Source organism: Nelumbo lutea, chromosome 3 (genome assembly GCF_056320005.1).
Source record: "Nelumbo lutea isolate HS-2025 chromosome 3, American lotus-T2T, whole genome shotgun sequence".
NCBI lineage: Eukaryota > Viridiplantae > Streptophyta > Magnoliopsida > Proteales > Nelumbonaceae > Nelumbo > Nelumbo lutea.
In genome coordinates, this window is record NC_142686.1 from 80,059,916 (window position 1) to 80,077,987 (window position 18,072).

The 18,072-nt window shown below is 39.0% G+C and overlaps 1 protein-coding gene across 1 annotated transcript; it reads right to left on the minus strand.

The window, feature by feature from the left end:
- Positions 1 to 10,470: 10,470 nt before the first annotated feature.
- Positions 10,471 to 12,182, minus strand: LOC148865944 (cytochrome P450 703A2-like). The gene is made up of 2 exons (XM_088974805.1): positions 11,253 to 12,182; positions 10,471 to 11,109 (listed from the first exon to the last, which is right to left on the minus strand). The coding sequence occupies exons 1-2, from the start codon at positions 12,180 to 12,182 to the stop codon at positions 10,471 to 10,473; spliced, it is 1,569 nt and encodes a 522-aa protein (XP_088830931.1).
- Between the last annotated feature and the right edge of the window lie 5,890 nt (positions 12,183 to 18,072).

The window sequence follows — 18,072 nt, forward strand, 5'->3', positions numbered from 1 at the left end:
AATAAGTAACCATCCCCAGGGTAATCTCAAGGTCGTGGACGAAGCAATAGGAAAGAAGGTTGATCAAAAACCTAAAAGAGTTCGGCATCCGTTGCATAGGTAGTACCTAGTACCACCTGAACAAGTACTTTGATGAGCCCCTCACACATTAGAAAATCTCAGCCTGGCTATCAGGTTGTTCTTATACACACAGAGCTCACCCAGTCGAGCACTAGTGGGCCTCTCACCAGATCGGGGGCACCTAAGGTTGAACCCCTCCAAAATATAGTACAGGGCTTGGATTCGGGCTATCCACGGGCATCAAACAACATGGCATGGTCCCGAACTGACAACCAGCACACCCAAGAAGGTCGACTCCCTAGTCGACAATCCTGCCTCAGCCTCCTTGACCTCAGCAACCTGCTCAAGACCGAACCCTACAAACTCCTCAACCTTGGCCCCCTGACCATCAGCCTCACGAATATTTAGCACCACAGCCTCGACAAGAGACCCCAACTTGGACTCACTACTAGAAAGTGAAGCATAAGAAGAGTAAGAAGAGCATGAGAAGTCAGTGGACGAGGAAGACATCTTATCGAACTTCAAAGGTTAAGACCGCAGAACTAAAGCAAACACCGAGCCGAAGACTACTTCTCGCCGAGCTTTGCAAGTGCTTCCTTCGCAAATGACAAAAGGTAAATGCTCTTCACCCCCTTATATAGCACTCCCAATGATCCAGATCAAAGGCATAGATCACATGCCGCCCTCTAACAACTCAGGAAGATGAAACAACACCATTGACATTCGCACGCGTATAGCTTTGGGAAAGCGAAGCGTTGCTTCCATCAGCATGATGCAAGTGTCGAGCTGGTCGGTTCGCCCAGAAAACTGATTCAATTCCAAGGTCCTTTGCTCAAATGGCCACTCAACCAACTTTAGACTTGTGTTCCTCAATCGAGAACCCAAGAGCTCATCCACACCACACTGCGGCCAAACACTACACTCCTTGACTTTGGAACTAGGGGAGTGGTGTTCAGGTTATGGGTGAGCTGGCTCTGGATGCCACATGTCGCCTCCATGGCTGCCTTGTCACTTCAACCACATCGACACCACGTCATGTGGATAAGAGAGACCAAGATAGGAGAGCATCGTACGGATGAGGACAACTCCGTTGGAGATTAGGTCTTATCCCAAAGACCTCGGTGAGCAACCTCATCTTGACAACCTCGAAAACCTCATTTGACCAGGACATAGACTTTTAACTATAAAACAGTACATCCCGTCAAGGTAAGGGATCCCAACTTTTGATTTCCATGTTGCTACTACTGCTCAGCCTGACCGACCACCTATTCTAGACTAACTTGAACATCGGAGTACCTACCCGGGGAACAACTCCTCGGGCTTTGACCTTGTTCTTGTTTTCAGTTCTTGGAGCACGGCTTCGTCCTTCCACCTTGGCTCTGCCCAGTTAGCATTATTATTTAACAGCGACCTCGGATCGAGCATCATTAGTAGGGATGTCTAGGTCCAAGATTTTTTTGGGCCATGGGTTGATTAAAGAGAGCATCAAATTTTCTTTCATCCCAAATCCTATTGGTTTTATCTATTAGGTCATCCACCTTCAATTAAGAAGAATTAACAGTGTTGTTTGTTTGCCTTTTAGGGATTTTTGAAGAAAATGGGAAATTTGAAAATATTTTGCTTTTTAAAGTTTGGCCCAAAGGCTAGTGGAATCTGAACACAATCTCTAACCAAGCTTTGCCAACAAAGCTAGGTTAAAATATCGAGGATCTCTAAATCCTAGCCCTCCATTTGATTTGTTTTTACGATTTGATCCCATTGACCCATCTTATTTTCTTTTTTTCCTTCACAGTCCCCCACCAGAAAGCTCTTTGGCTCTTAACGAATGTATTGCAAATCGCTTTTGGAAGTAGGAAACAAGACATATAGTATGCGGGAATTACAACATCTGTTGGATACTCTCTCGGTTAAGTATGCAAAAACTTTGGATTTATTCTTTCCAATAAGACAATGGGCTCCCAAGTAAACTGAAGCTTTTTCCACTTTTTTGATATGCTGACAATTTAAGACCAGCTTCTTAAATTTGGGATGCATATTCTTACTGAAAAAACTTTATATTTTTGGTAATTCATCTATTGTCTAAAGGCTTTCTCAAAAAGGAATATGACATCTAGCAATGAGCTTGCTTCTCTAAGACTCGCCTTAGAGAAAATATAGTTGTCATTTGCAATAATAATAATAATAATAATAACAATAATAATAATAATAACAATAATAATAATAATAATAATAATAATAATAATAATAATAATAATAATAATAATAATAAAATAAATGAGAGAGTTGTAGCTCTTCTGCAAATTTTGATTCCTGAGAATTCCTTCCTTGTCCCTTTCTGGTTTAAAATAGTAGATAAAACATCAAAGCACATAAGGAAAAGATAGGGTGAGAGGGGATCCCCTTGTCTCAGCCCCCTTTGACGATAATTTTTTTTTTGAAGGGGAACCCTTCACCAAAATTTAATAAGACATTGTTGTCTCACAGTTCATGACCCAAGAGATCCATTTTTCCCCAAAGCCAAATTTTTCCATGGTTGACTTCAAAAAATCCCATTCCACACTATCATAAGTCTTGCTCTTATCTAGCTTAATAGTCATGAAACCATTTCTAGCTTTAGTGTGAGACATAAAGTGCATCACTTCAAGGGCAATTAAGATGTTATTTGTTATAGCCTTATTTAGTATAAAAGCACTTTGATTTTTGGATATTATTTTATCTAGCATTGGTTTCAACCTGTTAGCTAAGACTTTTGCAATGATTTTATACACTGTATTGCACAAGCTAATCGGCCTAAACTGGGAGACTTCTTTTGGATTCCTAAATTTTGGAATTAGGGCTCTAAAGGAGGAATTCATGAATCTATTTAGAATGCTACCATTAAAGAAAGATAACACTTCTTTTACCACATCATCTTTTACGACCTCCCAAAATTTTTGAAAAAACATATTTGGGAAGCCACCAGGCATTGTTTTCCTCACCGACTCTACAATTCATAGCTTCTGCAGCTAGGGAGATCTATGTAGATGAGGAAGTGGTGAAGACTTCATTAAAATGGTCAACTAGGATATTTTTTATTTGATCTTGCCCTTCCATCAACTTTCCATTCTCATTTTTTTTTTTATTTTAAAATTTTGTTATTTACAATTTTTATGATGGTGGAATTATGAAAGAATCTAGTATTTCTATCTCCATACTTTAACCAATTCACCCTAAATTTCTGGGCCCATAAAATCTCCTCTCTTTTCAACCAACTTTCCAATTCAGTCTCGAGCTCTTCCACTCTCTATTGGCTGTAATTTGATCCCTCTTTCCCCTGCTTCACTACTAGATCATGTTTCACTTTCTTTATCCACTCTTAAACCTTGCCAAAATCCTCTTGGTTCCACTTTTTTAGGCATTGCCTAAATCTTCCACGTTTCTTGGAGATGGGAGTGACAAACATATCATTACTTCTATTCACCCCCTTTCACTCCCACTTTGAGGGATTTGTCTTCTTGACCAGTAAACACACATTTGAGTAAGGACTCACATAACCTGATTTTTGAAATAAGAGAATAAAAAGATCCTTTACTTTCCTGAGCTTTGGCTCTTTGAAACTACAAGTTTTTATTTTTTTTTCTTCTTTCTTCTTCAATGATCCAAAAATCTATTCTCTCTCTACCACTGCCTAAGATTCAGTTTGTTCCTATATTTGTACCATTTGTCGCCCACAAAAGTTTCAAATGATCAAAATCACAATTGAGTTTCACTAAGCCCACAAAAGGTTTCAAATGATTACATAAGTTTTAAGTTTGGCGGCATCTGATCGATTTCACCATTGAAGAGGCGTAGTATCTCCTAAGGGTGTCAATATATCGGTTTTGAATTGGGCCCCGTCCAGTCCAAAATCAATTTGGATGGATTAGATGGATCGACAAGACTAGAGGTTTAAATCAGGCCGTGCCGCCTGTGGCCCGGCATGGCCTAGCCCACAGCTCGGCCCAACACGGTCCGCGTCACGATCCATTAATATATTATATATATTGTATATATTTATATATATTTTATATATAGTTATATAATATTGTATAAATTATAATTATATAATAATATATAGTATATAATACATTAATAAAATAAATATTTTTTATTTTATTATACTAATTTATTTAATTATTGCATATATAAGCAATTTTATACACAAAATTCATATACAATTAAAATTTTAAGTTTTTTGTCAATTTTTTTTTAAATAGCTTTGGCCCGATGCATAGCCTGACCTGGCACAAGGCTCGGCCCACGGGCCAACCCGGCCCGTGGCATGACACAGGCCCGGGCCGTGGGATGTGCTGGGCTGAGCCCCAAATTTTTCACCGGGGAGGGTGGCATGGCCCGTGACGACACAACCCGCACAAATTTATATTGGATTGGACTTGGTCTGTCCGTACAAATTTATATTGGATTGGGTTGGACTAAGCCAATATTTGGTCCATTGATATAAGATAAGAATATATGTGTCAATGGACCGGGTTTGGATTGAAACCAATCTAATTAAAATGAATTTGAACAAATTGAATGGTCCAGACATTGGATTAGACCGATCCAAATTGATCTGAAACATTCAGTGGATTGGATTGGCCAAATCCAGTCCAATTGACACCCCTCAACTATCTCCTTTTTGTTTACATCGTAGTTTGCATCTTTATCGACTTTCTTCCTCTTCAGTTGCTGAATCATTGAGTTCTCCATCGTTTCAGCTTGCTCGCTCCTTTCTCTTTCCAAACCGATGGTCAATTACTCCACATTAAGGGTCCATTTGGTTTGTAGTTGAAATCGGAATCAAAATCCTCCAGAATCGGAATCGGAATGGTCCATTCCCATAGTCTGTTTGGTTCAGACCGGAATAGGAATAAGAATTAAAATCAGCAGGAATGGAATTCCATTCCCAAGAGAGGAACAGGGAATGACCATTCCCTCAAATAGGGGAATGGCATTCCAGCAGGAATGGGAATGAGATTCTAATTCTAGACCCCTATTCCTGTAAACGAAACGGACCCTAAGATTTTATAACTGGGTTTTACCTAAACACGTTTCAGTTTCTGGAGTTTGAATTGGAGACCCAACCACCAGACCCGAGTCCAAACCTGGTTTTACCCCCTCCTTCGCACTGTCCTATCTCATTTAAGTCTTCAGACAAAGCTTCACACTCTTCGTTAGAAGGGTTCCCCGATTTAGTACTCTGTCTATCCTCTACAATTTTCAGCTCATCTGCCTCACTTTCTATTCCCGACAAAGCTTGAATAACAAGGTTGAAATTTCATTTTTTGTGAAAATTCGAAAAGCTGCCCAGCTTCCTAGGAAAGGTAAAGTTTGTATACTTTGCTCTATGTTCCAGTAATCCTCCATCACTCTCTACTTGCCATATTCCTATATTGTTCCCTTCTATCATAATGTACTTAAATTTTCATTTGGTTTGTACTTTGCAGTTTAAATCTGAACGGATATGAATTTTGCATCAGTTTGTAATTAAGATTTGCACTCTTATTTGATACAATACAAATTCATACAAAATAATAAAAAACACAAGGTTTTTCATTCTATATATTTGTATTTGTACTAAAAGATTGCAATTACAAATATGTACAATACAAAGACTTGCATTTTGTATTTCTAAACCTGTATTTGCATTATACATATTTATATTTACTCTCCTTCCAAACTGAGCCTTATTTATAAGGGAAAATTTTTTATCAGTGCCCTAAACTTTAGAGGTTGGTTCAAGTCAGTCCCCAAACTTTTAAATGTCTATGTAGTACCCCGAACTTTTAGAATGTTTCTAATGGGTTCCTGTCGTTAACAGTTGTTAGTTAATTTTGGAAATGTCAAAACTACCTATTAAGTTTCATCTAACTTTCTTTATCTGTCACTTCCACATAAACCAATTTAAACAAAACTCTTTCCAGTTACATCTTGATTAATTCCACCTATTGATTCCAAGCAATCTTGTTTTCAGACTTGTGAAATGATAGGTTACTGGTTACCGACGATGAATATGTGGTTAATGAAGTCAAATCCAAACAATAAATTCTGAAATTAACAAGGGAGAAACTAGGTTATACCATTGTGATGCAACATTAACAATCAACAAAACATTTCCTTTGTAAATGCTAAAATTGATATAATTTTCCCTTGAATCCTAGCTGAGATAGGGAGGTTGTAGCAATTATATCCAAGATGGATTTTAGAATATACAGGAAACCATAGCAATGGCAGTTTCAGCCGTTGCTGAAACTTGGTTAGTTCCCAGTACCGTCGTTGGTTTGTTCAAATCTGTTCTTGGCACTATCATCAGTTCCCAGCATCATCGTAGCAATGGAGCAGCTCTTCAATTTCAAGGTAGAAGACAATGAACAATGTCTTCTTTCAAGGTAGTTTTGATATTTTAAAAGTTTTAATTGGCACATGTTATCATGTCATACACTGAGAGACTATTAACAACAAGGACCTATTAGCATGGTTTCCAAAACTAGACCGGACTGGATGGTCGGATCGGAAAAATTGGGAACTAGTCAAGTGACCGTTTCGTTTTTCCCCAAAACTGGGATTTCTCAATAAAATTGTTGATTTTGGTTAGCAAACCGCTGACCCAGGCGGTTAACTGTTCGAACGGTTTTGACCATTTTTTTATTTTATTAATTTGTTTAATTTTTTTTGTCAGAACAGGCCAACCGTTTGACCCGATAACCAAACTCCTGACTGGTTCGGTCTCTGGGTCGGTTTTAAAAACCATGCCTATTAGAGACATTTTAAAAGTTCGGGGTAGAAGACAATGATAAATCTCTTCTTTCAAGGGTAGTTTTGATATTTTAAAAGTTTTAAGTGGCACATGCCATCACGTGATATAGAAAACTGACTGATTGTTAATGGCAGGGACCTATTAAACACATTTTATGAAAGTTCAGGGTACTGTATAGACACATTTTGAAGTAATGTTTTTGAACCGCTGTTGACTTGGACGGTCAGACCGTTCGGCCTGGAAATCGTTCAAGCAACCAGTTCTGTTTCACCCCTGACCCGTTCTTGGATAAAAAACCGTTGACTTAGTAAAAAAACCGCTGACCCAGGCAGTTGAACCGTTGATTTGTTTGACTCGGACAGCGTTTCGCGGTTTGAGAAATTGCAGATCTGAGACACGAACTCAGATCTGATATCCAGGAAGAAGAAGAAGAAGAAGAAGAAGAAGAAGAAGAAGAAGAAGAGGAGAAGAAGAAGAAGAAGAAGAAGAAGAAGAAGAAGAAGATTTCAGATCTAGATCTGAAAAAAAAATGAAAAATCAATCTCAAATCTGAGATCTGAGAACTCGTATGAGATCTGTCATCTGTGCTGTGTTACTGCCGTCGCCGTCACCATCTCGTCGTTGCTGTCACCAGTGAGTGTCGAATCATTCTCCTCCTCTTCCTTCTTCTTCCCTCCTTCCCTCTTTCTTTCCTTCCTTTTCTTTCTCTTCTTTTCCTTTATTTATTTCCTTTCTCCTTTCTTTCCTTCTTCTCTTCTTTCCCAGCCAACAAAATACTCTTCTCCACTCCTCTAGTCCTCCTTTCTCTATTTCTCATGACTCATATACTATTTGGCATTTCCTAAAATGAACCATCCGAACAGTTCGACCCGGACGGTCGAACCGCTGACCTGAAAACCGGTAGCTAAAACGGTTCCATTTTTTGATCAGTTTTTAAAACCTTGTTTTGAAGTTTAGGGACTGACTTGATACAACCCCTAGAGTTCAGGGTACCGATCAGGAATTTCCCCTAGAAATTATTCTGTTTATGGATAATAATATTAATTAACCAGATTTTTCGTTCCAATTTTCAACACAAATAACACATACATAATCAATAACGTGTTTTTTTTTTTCAATATTTATTTTGGGAAACAATCTATTTTATCTGTTCTTTTTAATATTTATTTTGAGAAACAATCTATTTTTATGTGTTTTTTTTATATATTTATTTTTTATTTGATGCACGATGAACTCAATAGGACCTTGGTTTTTCAACAGTTTGATTTGTCCAATTTATCTCTCTACGTCTCTCTAAATTTGGAGAATCTGCCCTCAAAGGAGATCTACACGACTCCTTCAGTCGTTTGGATATAACAAGACAAGGGCCTCTTATTAGTTAGACTCTGTTGGTTTGCAGTTATAATATACAATCTGCCATGGTGATCCGATTTGCATGGATTTCTTTATAACATATTGGCTCTATTTGTTTGAGAGCAAAAGTTGCACTGGTTCAAATGGATGGGAGTGCAAATGAGTTAAATGCAAAATCTGGTTTAGTTCTGTTTGAAGTTCTATTTTGTTTTATTTGTTTGGGAGAAATATAATGATGTTTTCCCACTAAAATAAAGTTTTTTTTTTTTTGATAAAAAAGAACGTTGTTTATGTGGTAGGAGTAAAGTGGGAAGTAAAACAATGTGGTCTCCATTTTATATGATAGAAGTAAGAAGGTGGTGCAAATTTTGCATCACTTTAGGATGCAATATTAATTTCACATCATTTTAGGATGTAAAATTAGTGACGCAAAATTTTGTGGGTGCAAATCATAGTAAAAGATAAACGCATGCAAATCTGAGGTGGATGCACATTCTAGCAAATATATAGACCCTAAACTGATAAGATGAAAGCTTGAGTATTGACAAAATATAATCGTTTATTTGTTTTTGAGAAAATGATGATCAACAGAGTAAATTTTATGAAGGGAAGAAAAAATGAAAGAGTGAACATCCAAGTATCATCAGAAAGCTCTAATCTCGATCTCTTTTCCTTCATCCGTGGTGTAAGAGAAGGTCACGGGCTTGCGCTTGGTCCTCAACTGGTAGAATTCTGGACTCACGTACTTGAAAATAAAACCACAATCCCGGCACACAATAGAGAAGAACCCGTTGTTGGCCTTTACATGACTCACTGGCTTACCGCAACAAGGGCACGGCTTGATCTCTGCCGTGGAAGCTGCACTCGTCGTTGTCATCGTCGTCGGAAAACTAGAACCAGAAGCCTCAGCCGCTGCAGGTCTAGCAGCGGCAGATGGAGTTGAACGTGCATGGGCGTAGGTACCCGATCGAATATCATACTTGCGCCTCTTGGTGGGTTGGGATAAGACGCTCCACGCTTCAGAGATAAGCTTGAAGGCGCCCTCAGCAGCAACAGAGCTGTTCTTGTCGGGGTGAACCATGAGAGACATCCTCTTGTATTGCCTCTTGATGGTCTCGGTGTCCGCAGATGCAGCATCGGCGATGTTGAGAAGCGCGTACCAATCCATGTCGCCGTTCCTTTTCCTCTTCTTTGTAGCAACCAGATGGACGCTGTAAGCGGCGAGCAACTGATGGATACCCTCGGAATGGGGATGAAGCTGTTTGGCGGCATTGGCGTGCTTGATCCCAGCGTCTAGGGCACACCGCACAGCCGGTGCAACCATGGTGACCATTGCCGGATCCGGAGGAGGAGACAGAAAGCAAATCGGAACAAGTACGTACCAGAGAGAGACTACTGAAGACTGGTAAATTATCTAACTGTCTGTTGCGGTTGCTTTGGCAGTTAGCCTTGAGACGATGATCTGATCAGCAAGAAGAGATCGTATATATATATATATATATATACACTCTTTTACACGGCTTAATTGCGCCTTGCACCGGAAGCCATCTATAATTACGCGGCTTAAGTAAGGATAAGGTTAGAAGCATCGTCTTAAGTAACTCAATTAAATCAACATTCTAACTAACGAGTTCGGTTAGTTAGAATGTTGCCTTGCATTGAGAATATCTCTCTATTTGCGTGCTTTTATTTGATGGGAAGATATTCTCAATGCAAGGTTGTAAAAGGGTGTTAGAAGGGTAGGGACACAGGTTTGCGCTGACCTGATCGAAGCCGATCTCTCGCTTAACTAACGGGGTAAAATATGGATGCTTGTGTCAGCAGATAAAAATTCCATTTACTTGAACAAGAAGATTAAATGATATTTGATTTGTAATTAAAAAGCATGAGTTATTTCCTAATATATATTTTTTATTTTGAATTAAAATTTAGTATCTAGCCTCTATAGCTAGGCCTTTGAAATTTGAAGGAAGAAGCCCATGACAGACAAATTAAACCTTTTGGGTTGGGTTGAGAATTTTTTCAATTTTAAATTATGGGCCAGAGAACTAAACCAAGCCCAATATAGTTTCAATTTTCTATGCATAACTTCATAGATTCAATTCTTGAAAATATACCATAAGGCTTTGTTTGGATTCCATGAAGTTCCCAAAAAGCAAAAAGCAAAAAGCAGCTAAACAACAAACTAACAATACCTAAAATTATTTTATTCAAACAAAGCTTCTCCAACTAGCCAGCCATTAGTTGGCTACGTACTGCAATCAAGATTATTCACTCAGCAGTCAGCAATACATTTCTTTTGCCAAGCGTGGGCTGGCTATAGCCATCAAGGGCTTGGCCTTGGGCATGGTCATCCCATACACTTCAGTTGTATCAATGTCTTCTGGTTTCAATCCCTCCGGCGGAATCCAGTCGAAGCAATGGAATAGCCTGGCCAGAGCCATGAGGACGAAGGTGAGCCCCAGTGGTGCACCAGGGCACTTCCTCTTGCCAGCACTGAATGGCAAAATCTTGAAGTCAATTCCATGACTTATCTCGACTCGGCTTCCATCTGCCGGCAAATGCCTTTCCGGTCGGAATTCGTCGATATCATTCCAAATTCGGGTGTTCCGTCCAAGAGCATGAGTGTTGATGAAGACTCGAGTCTTGGCAGGAATGTAATAGCCATTGATCTTTGTGGGACGAATTGATTCATGTGGAATGAGAAAGGGCCCAGCTGGGTGCATTCGGAAGGTTTCACGAACAATGCACCTCAAGTAGTTGAGATGGGCCAGATCAGACTCAGAAACCATGCGATTTGGGCCGACGACCGAGTCTAGTTCTTCCTGGACCTTGCCAAGGACTTCTGGATGCTTGATCACCTCTGCCATGGCCCATTCATTTGTTACTGAAGATGTATCTGTAGCAGCTGCTATCATGTCCTACAAATTTAACTAGGGTGCAGTCACTACATTGATTCCCCTTCATTAATTACCTAATGGGCCATAATGGACCAAATGGGCGAAGAAACCAGAGACAATAAAAGAAGAAGAAATAGTGATAGTTTGTTTTGTGAGAGTCTTACCTGAATTAGAGCTTTAATCTCTGCCTCTTCCAAGTGCTCCTTCCCTTGTTCACCAGGCAAAGACAACAAGATATCAACAAAGTCCATCTCCCTGTCATCATCCTCTCCTTTCTTCTCCTTCTTCCTCTCTCTCCCTTTCCTATGTTCTTCAATTATTTTCATATGAAACTCATCCACTCTCTTCTCCACTTCCCTCATCTTCTTCTCACACCCAAAAGGGTCAAGCCACCTCCATATGGGCAAGTAATCACCCAAGTAAATCAACCCTAGAAGCCAAAACAGTTCATGAGTGATATGCATGAACTCCATTGCTTCCTGAGGACCGGCTGACTCAATGCCAAAATATTGCTTCCCTAGCAACATTCTTGTCACATTGTTCATGGAAAAGGCTCCCAAGACTTGTCTCAAGTTAACAGGCTTCCCGGTTTGAGACCGATCATATACGTCTTGAACGAGATGGTGAGCTTCGCGAGCACGATGGTCCGCAAATGACTCGAGCCGCTTGATGCTCAGTAGGTGCTCCATGCATATTCTCCTCATTCTCTTCCACTGTGGCCCTAATGGAGCCAATGCTACATCACCACATCTATAAGCTAGGTGTACTGCAGCTAAGGTTCGAGGTCGAGAAGCAAATACTTCATCCTGTCGGAGAAGTATTTCACGGATGATCTCGGGGTCATTCGTGGTGATAGCATCAACACTCCCAAGTCGAAGATAGACCAACGGCCCATACTTCTCACAGAAGGAAGCAAAGTCCCTGTGTGGGAGGGGGCCCAGTTGAAGAAGGTTGCCAAAGATAGGCCATCTTGGTGGGCCTGGAGGCAGCCTTCCCTTGCTCTGCAATGACTTCATCAGCCATAGCCTCAGGCAAACGATTGTGCCAAACAGAAAGGCATAGACAAGAGTGGAGGCTAATGTGCCTAAATCCATCTGACCAACAAACAAACAATATTCATGGAGACTTCTGCACTCTCAAGTCCCAAGCTAATGAAAAATGTCAATGGCTCTTATTTATTAGTGACAATATCATAATCTGGGCATGTTTGAGCTTAATTCTGCACCTATTTAGGATAAAAACAGTTCACTAAAGATCCATTATCTTGATGTGAATTGGAGATAACAGGTCCCTGATATGTGGTTTAGGGTTTACTAAACGTCCATCAATTGGGGTTGACAGGTTCTACTTGGCCAAATAAGTGGTTTTCTAATACCGGGTTAGCTGGTGCAGATTGTGGTTGGTAGGACATACTTGAAGTCATCCCTCTATTGTTACCTACTTCAAGCAAATGACAAATACATGGTTCCTCATGTGCTTGTAGCTAACAATATTTATACAAATTCATTTAAATTTGTCCCTCCTTTCATTTTTATTTTTCCTCACCCGGCCCGATCCTCGACCCGGGTCTGGTTCAATTTCCTGATTATCTATTGGTCTACATTTTAAGTTGAGGTTACAAATTTACAATAGGGTCAGGACTGATTTTATACGTGCTGACCAGCACATGACATAAATACCTCCCCAACATTTTCTATATGTTTCTCATGGTTTAGTTATCATTTCTAGGGGATAACATTTTCTATATGTTATCTGTCAAAAATATCAAAGGCTTGTCAGGCATATTCAACTCTTACCGGGTCAGACCTGATAAACTCAGGTAATAATAGGGTTTTCTAGGCTTAAAACTTACAAACCTTCAAAGTCCAGGTTGGACCGGGTTTGTGTGCTTTCTTATTGGTTTAAGATTGGATCTACCCTGATCCAGCCCAGACCTACCCTATTGACTGCCCTATTTTACAAGATAACCTGAGTTTCTCCCCTCTAAGTTAGAGTAGAGCTCTTCATGAGCCGGGCCGTGCCAAGCTTTACCTCTTTATTAATAGAAAATGTTCAGATTCAAACCCGAGCCCAGCCCTCATATAAAGCCTGAAATCTGATCTGGACATAAAAAATCCTACTATCAAGTAAGTCCGTCCTCTCGAGGTTAAGGAATTGGTCTGAATCAAGAATCAAGAGGTTCTTGAAGCAATAACTATGAAACCTGTCCCAAGATTAAAACCTACTACCGTATGAATTTGATTAATAAGGTTTACTGAACCTCCCAAAACTCAGATCGATGGATGCTGCATACAATCCAATCTCTTGATTGGGCCCTCTTACTCTCACTTTCTGGTTCTCGGTCTCTATCATAGCATAGGTCTGAGTGGGGTGACGGTCGAACCGCATTGGCCCAATCCTTATTCAGAGAAGCGAACTGAAACTGAACCCAATCTGGTGCTATCCATGGTCCAAATGACTGAACGAGAAGGAGCAGATAAGGGAAGATGCCTAGTTGTCTTGTAGCGTAGGCTGAATGGTGGCTCCGGAGATTTTAAATTTTCAATATGGATAATGTTGATTGAGGAGTCTCAAGGTAGAAGACAATGAACAATGACTTTTTTTAAAGGGTAGATTTGACATTTTTAATAAATAACTGACATTCGGTTAAGGACAGGGACCAACTTGACACTTTTTAAAACCTTAGATACTGTAGTGACACATTTGAAAGTTCAGGTACTAGCTTAACACTACCCCCAAAGTTCAGGGTACTATAGTATCCTCACAAACATGCCCTGATTAAATTTCATATCAAAACTACCTCATCTACCCTTCATCAAACAAATATTCCATTTTAGGCTTTCCTACATATCGAAACGTTCATACCTTTGATTTCCTTAATCCAAACTTATTTGAATTGATCAAAACCCTGTCAAGTTGTTCAAGGCCCTCCAAAACCTTGTCCTATTAAATTTTTACTCAATTCCTCCACTTGCCCATCCATTAGATGGAGATTCCATTTTGGGCTTTATCTCGTGTTACAATGCTCATATCGTAAATTCTCTCAATTCAAGCATGTTGGCACGAACTAAAACTTTCTAATTCATCTAGAACATTCAAAAACCTGATCATAGAAAATTTTAACTTAAAATTTCTCCATATGCTCATTCATCAAAAGAATATTTGGCTTTCTCGTGAATCGAAACGATCGTACCCCAAAATCCCTTGATTTGAGCCCAGTTAGGCTAGTCGATCCAGAATGCCCCAAAACCCTATTTTATCAATTTTCACTCAAAAATACCCTGGTTTACCTCCTCAAATAAAAATAGGGAAAATTCCCGATTATCACCTTGTACTTTGGGCCTAGTGCCACTTTGGTCCCCTAAACATTAAAATGCAACCATTTAATACCCAAACTTTCAAAATGTGCCAATTTGATACCAATCGTGAACCAACCATTAAATGGCATGTGAAAAGACATAATACCCTTCAAGTATTATCTAATTTTCTTTATTAAAGAAAACCAACTACCAAACTTTTACTCCAAACTAAAAACAAAAAGGCATTATCGATTTCCACATCAACCTAGCCTTCACCGAAACTAAATTGTGGCATTATAAAAAATCATTTTCAGCCATCCCAAGTGCCACAAGAACCTAAGTGGAAAGAATGGCTTGTTCAAAAAAACGAAAAGCATAACTCAATTCCTAATACTCATAGGTAATATAAAATTAAATGATACAACTTAATTATTACGCAGAGAAAGGGACTATATGGATTTACCAAAATTGCGACCGATGATACAATGCCACTATGCCAGGCCAGTCCCTTGATGTTCTCCACAATGTCCTTTTCAACACTGTGCTTCTCAAAAGCCTAATGAATCAAACTTCGATGGAAAGAGTAGAACATCAAGGGAAATATGAGAAGAGAAAGAAGGTCCCGACATTTTTGAGAGGAAAAAGAAGAAAAGAACTAACTATAAGAGCAGAATCAATCACATCCTTCTGTATGTCCTCCTTCATGACTTTCCTTACAATCCCTGTCGCAGATGCCGCCAGTGACTTCTCATCGGCGGAGGTCTTGACGAAGCTAGTGATCTTCCATGAGGCAGATGCTGAATTCTCTCTGATGTTCATCTCTTTGATTTCATTTTGCAGGTGTAGAGGAAGTGGAAGGCTGTGTCAACGGCTGCTCCCGGGTGTATAGGAAGAAGTACTTGTCTCTAATCTCCAGACTCTCTCCACTGTGAGCTTGAGGTCTTCAATGATTTGTTTTATTACATATCAATACAAACAAAGGACTGATGAACATGGTAATTTCAGTTTTTATCTATTTGTCTATGACTCACAAACTTTAAATAAAGAATGTAACGAACACAACGAAAGCATGCCTTTTCAATTGCCATAGTGGCCACCATCTCTGGAGTCTATTCAGATGATTCATTAGACCCCGAACCCAAAGGGGTAGTTATTGTAGCAATGGCGATTTTAGCCATCGTCAGAACTTGGTTAGTTCTTGGCACCGTGCCATAAGTGTGTGTGTGTGTGTCACAGAACGTTGGATACAGAACTTGGGATCTGTTTCATCTTCTTAAAGGAAGAAGATGATGAACAATGTTTTATTTCTCAGGTAATTTTGACACTTTCAAATGTCTTTAGTCACAAAGGATGTGATGTACTATACATAACTGATGGTCCATCTGAATTGTGGCATTTTAAGGTTGGGGGACCAAAGTGGCAATAAGCCCAAAGTACAAAGTACTAATTGGGAATTTTCCATTTTGATCAATTTTCTGGAGACGAGTGAAAGGTGTAAGGAAGATATTTAGGGTTTCAGCGGTAACATTAATGTAATCTTGTTGCTGGTAGATTTTTTTTTAGAGCAAAGCACGCAAACTTTACCCGACCTGATATACCCCAATCCAATTCTCTAAGACCTGATCTGATCCGTTAGTTATAAAATATTATATATTATATATGTATATTCTATATATTATTAATATAGTTGTATATTATATAATTAGTATAATATATTATTTATATTATACCTTAAAATTTTTTATTATAATTCTAATCAAATAAGATGTCAGATAAAATATTCATACTCAAATTCGAATCATACTTTTGAAAATCCAATGATTTCTTATCATATTCGGATCAGTTGGCTTTTTTACCGGATTGGATCGAATATACCCTTTACCAAACCCGATCCCATTCATTTGGAGCCCTAGCCACCGCCATTGGCGCTCCATAATGATCACAAGTAATGAGGATAGGTTTTGTACAAACAAATCTAAAAATTCAAGAAAAGAATGAAGAACCTTGGATGAAGAATCACTTTTTTTGGCTACCATTGCAGTATTGGATCCAACTAGTTATTTTCCTCATAACATTTTTGCTATTGTTTCTGGTTGATTGTTACTCATATCTCTCTAAATCATGATTGATTGATGGATGAGTGGAAGTAGAGAGTATATTGAAAAATGTTTTTCAAAAGTGGAAAAAAATGGAAGGATCATAACTTGAAACAAAGTCATAGCGGCTAAGAGGAAAGAAACACATGGAGAAAAGAATGGAACTTCAAGAAGATAGATGGGAACGCAATGATAACACATAAAGAAGATTTTCATCTTCTTGTAAGTTTCTTTTTGTTTTATAGGCTTTTTATGTGAAGCATTGGAAATATGGGGTCATGGAAACTTGGAGGAGAAGCTTTGAGGTGTGTTTAAAGACATCGTCTTTAGAATGTTATTTGCCTTGACACAGATTTGCTGAGTTTATTTTTGAGTTATAGGCAAATTCATTCGCAGGATACAATAGAGCTTTGGGTGAGAGTTTGCAACCGTCAAAGTTGAAGAGTCGTCGAAGAAACCTTTTGTGAGATAGTAGTAGATCGAACAGAAAGAAACAAGAGTGATTTTCGAAAATCTTGTGTTTAATTGCTTGATTCACATTCCTTAAATCGTTTCTAAAGAGTTGGGGAGAAGAGGAAAGTGTTGGTGCAAAAAAGGCTCTTTGAACAGTCACAATTTCAAATATTGTGACTGTTAAAAGGTAGTATTGTTAAATTTGAATAGTGCTTCTTGATCACATCCGATCAGATCGTGACCGTTGAAGTGTTGAGATCTTCGACGGTTAACCTTGCACCAAAAGTCAAAGTTCCCTTATGCGGACCACGCGGGTGTGAGCAAAGTGTGCCTCTAAAGTGCCTCATTGCGTCGCACACACGCGTGCGCAGGTGTTGCACAGTAGCAGGCTTTCATACTCTATCCTTACATTTCTAAGGAGTGTAAATAAAATCTATTTAAAAACTTAAAACAAGTTTTAATAATTTTCTAATGTTGGACAAGTTGAAAACTAGTTTTAGTAAGAGAAAAAAATCTATTTTCCAAGATTGTGTACAGGTGTATTTTTTATGTAATTGATCAATCAAACCCCATTAAATTTGATCTCTAATGAGATTAAAATCCAACAGTAAGGATGGTGAGTATTATTGTGGCAAGAATGCAAAGTTCAAACCAAATAAATTGCAATTGCTTCCACCAACTCTATGAAATAACCATCTCCGTCTTGGCTAGGGTTTGAATTTTGAGTGGTTCAAAAGTACAATCTAGTTCCTTTTTAGAAAACCTACACTTTGTTTATGCCCCTTGTCTTCCATTCTAGTGGCGATGGATAATTGGTAAGAGAAGGGGGGCAGGGGAGGAGGGAGAGACACTGAAAGAAGAGATGAGGGAGAAAGCAAGAAATGAGAGAGATGGACGGGACAAAGAAAAAGGGAGTAGGAAAGGTATTTCACATAATAGAAAATAAATATCTTTTATTTTTTACTAACATCTTTATCTCACGTTAATGAAGTGTTAGGTTAAATCTGAGCTATACATGTGTCATATTGTGATTGACAAGTGACAGGAATTCCCCTCACCCGTCCCCAATCGAAGTTTTGCTTGGTAGCAAGTCTCCATCTTACCCTGGACCAACTCCACCCAACCTCTGTGGTGGG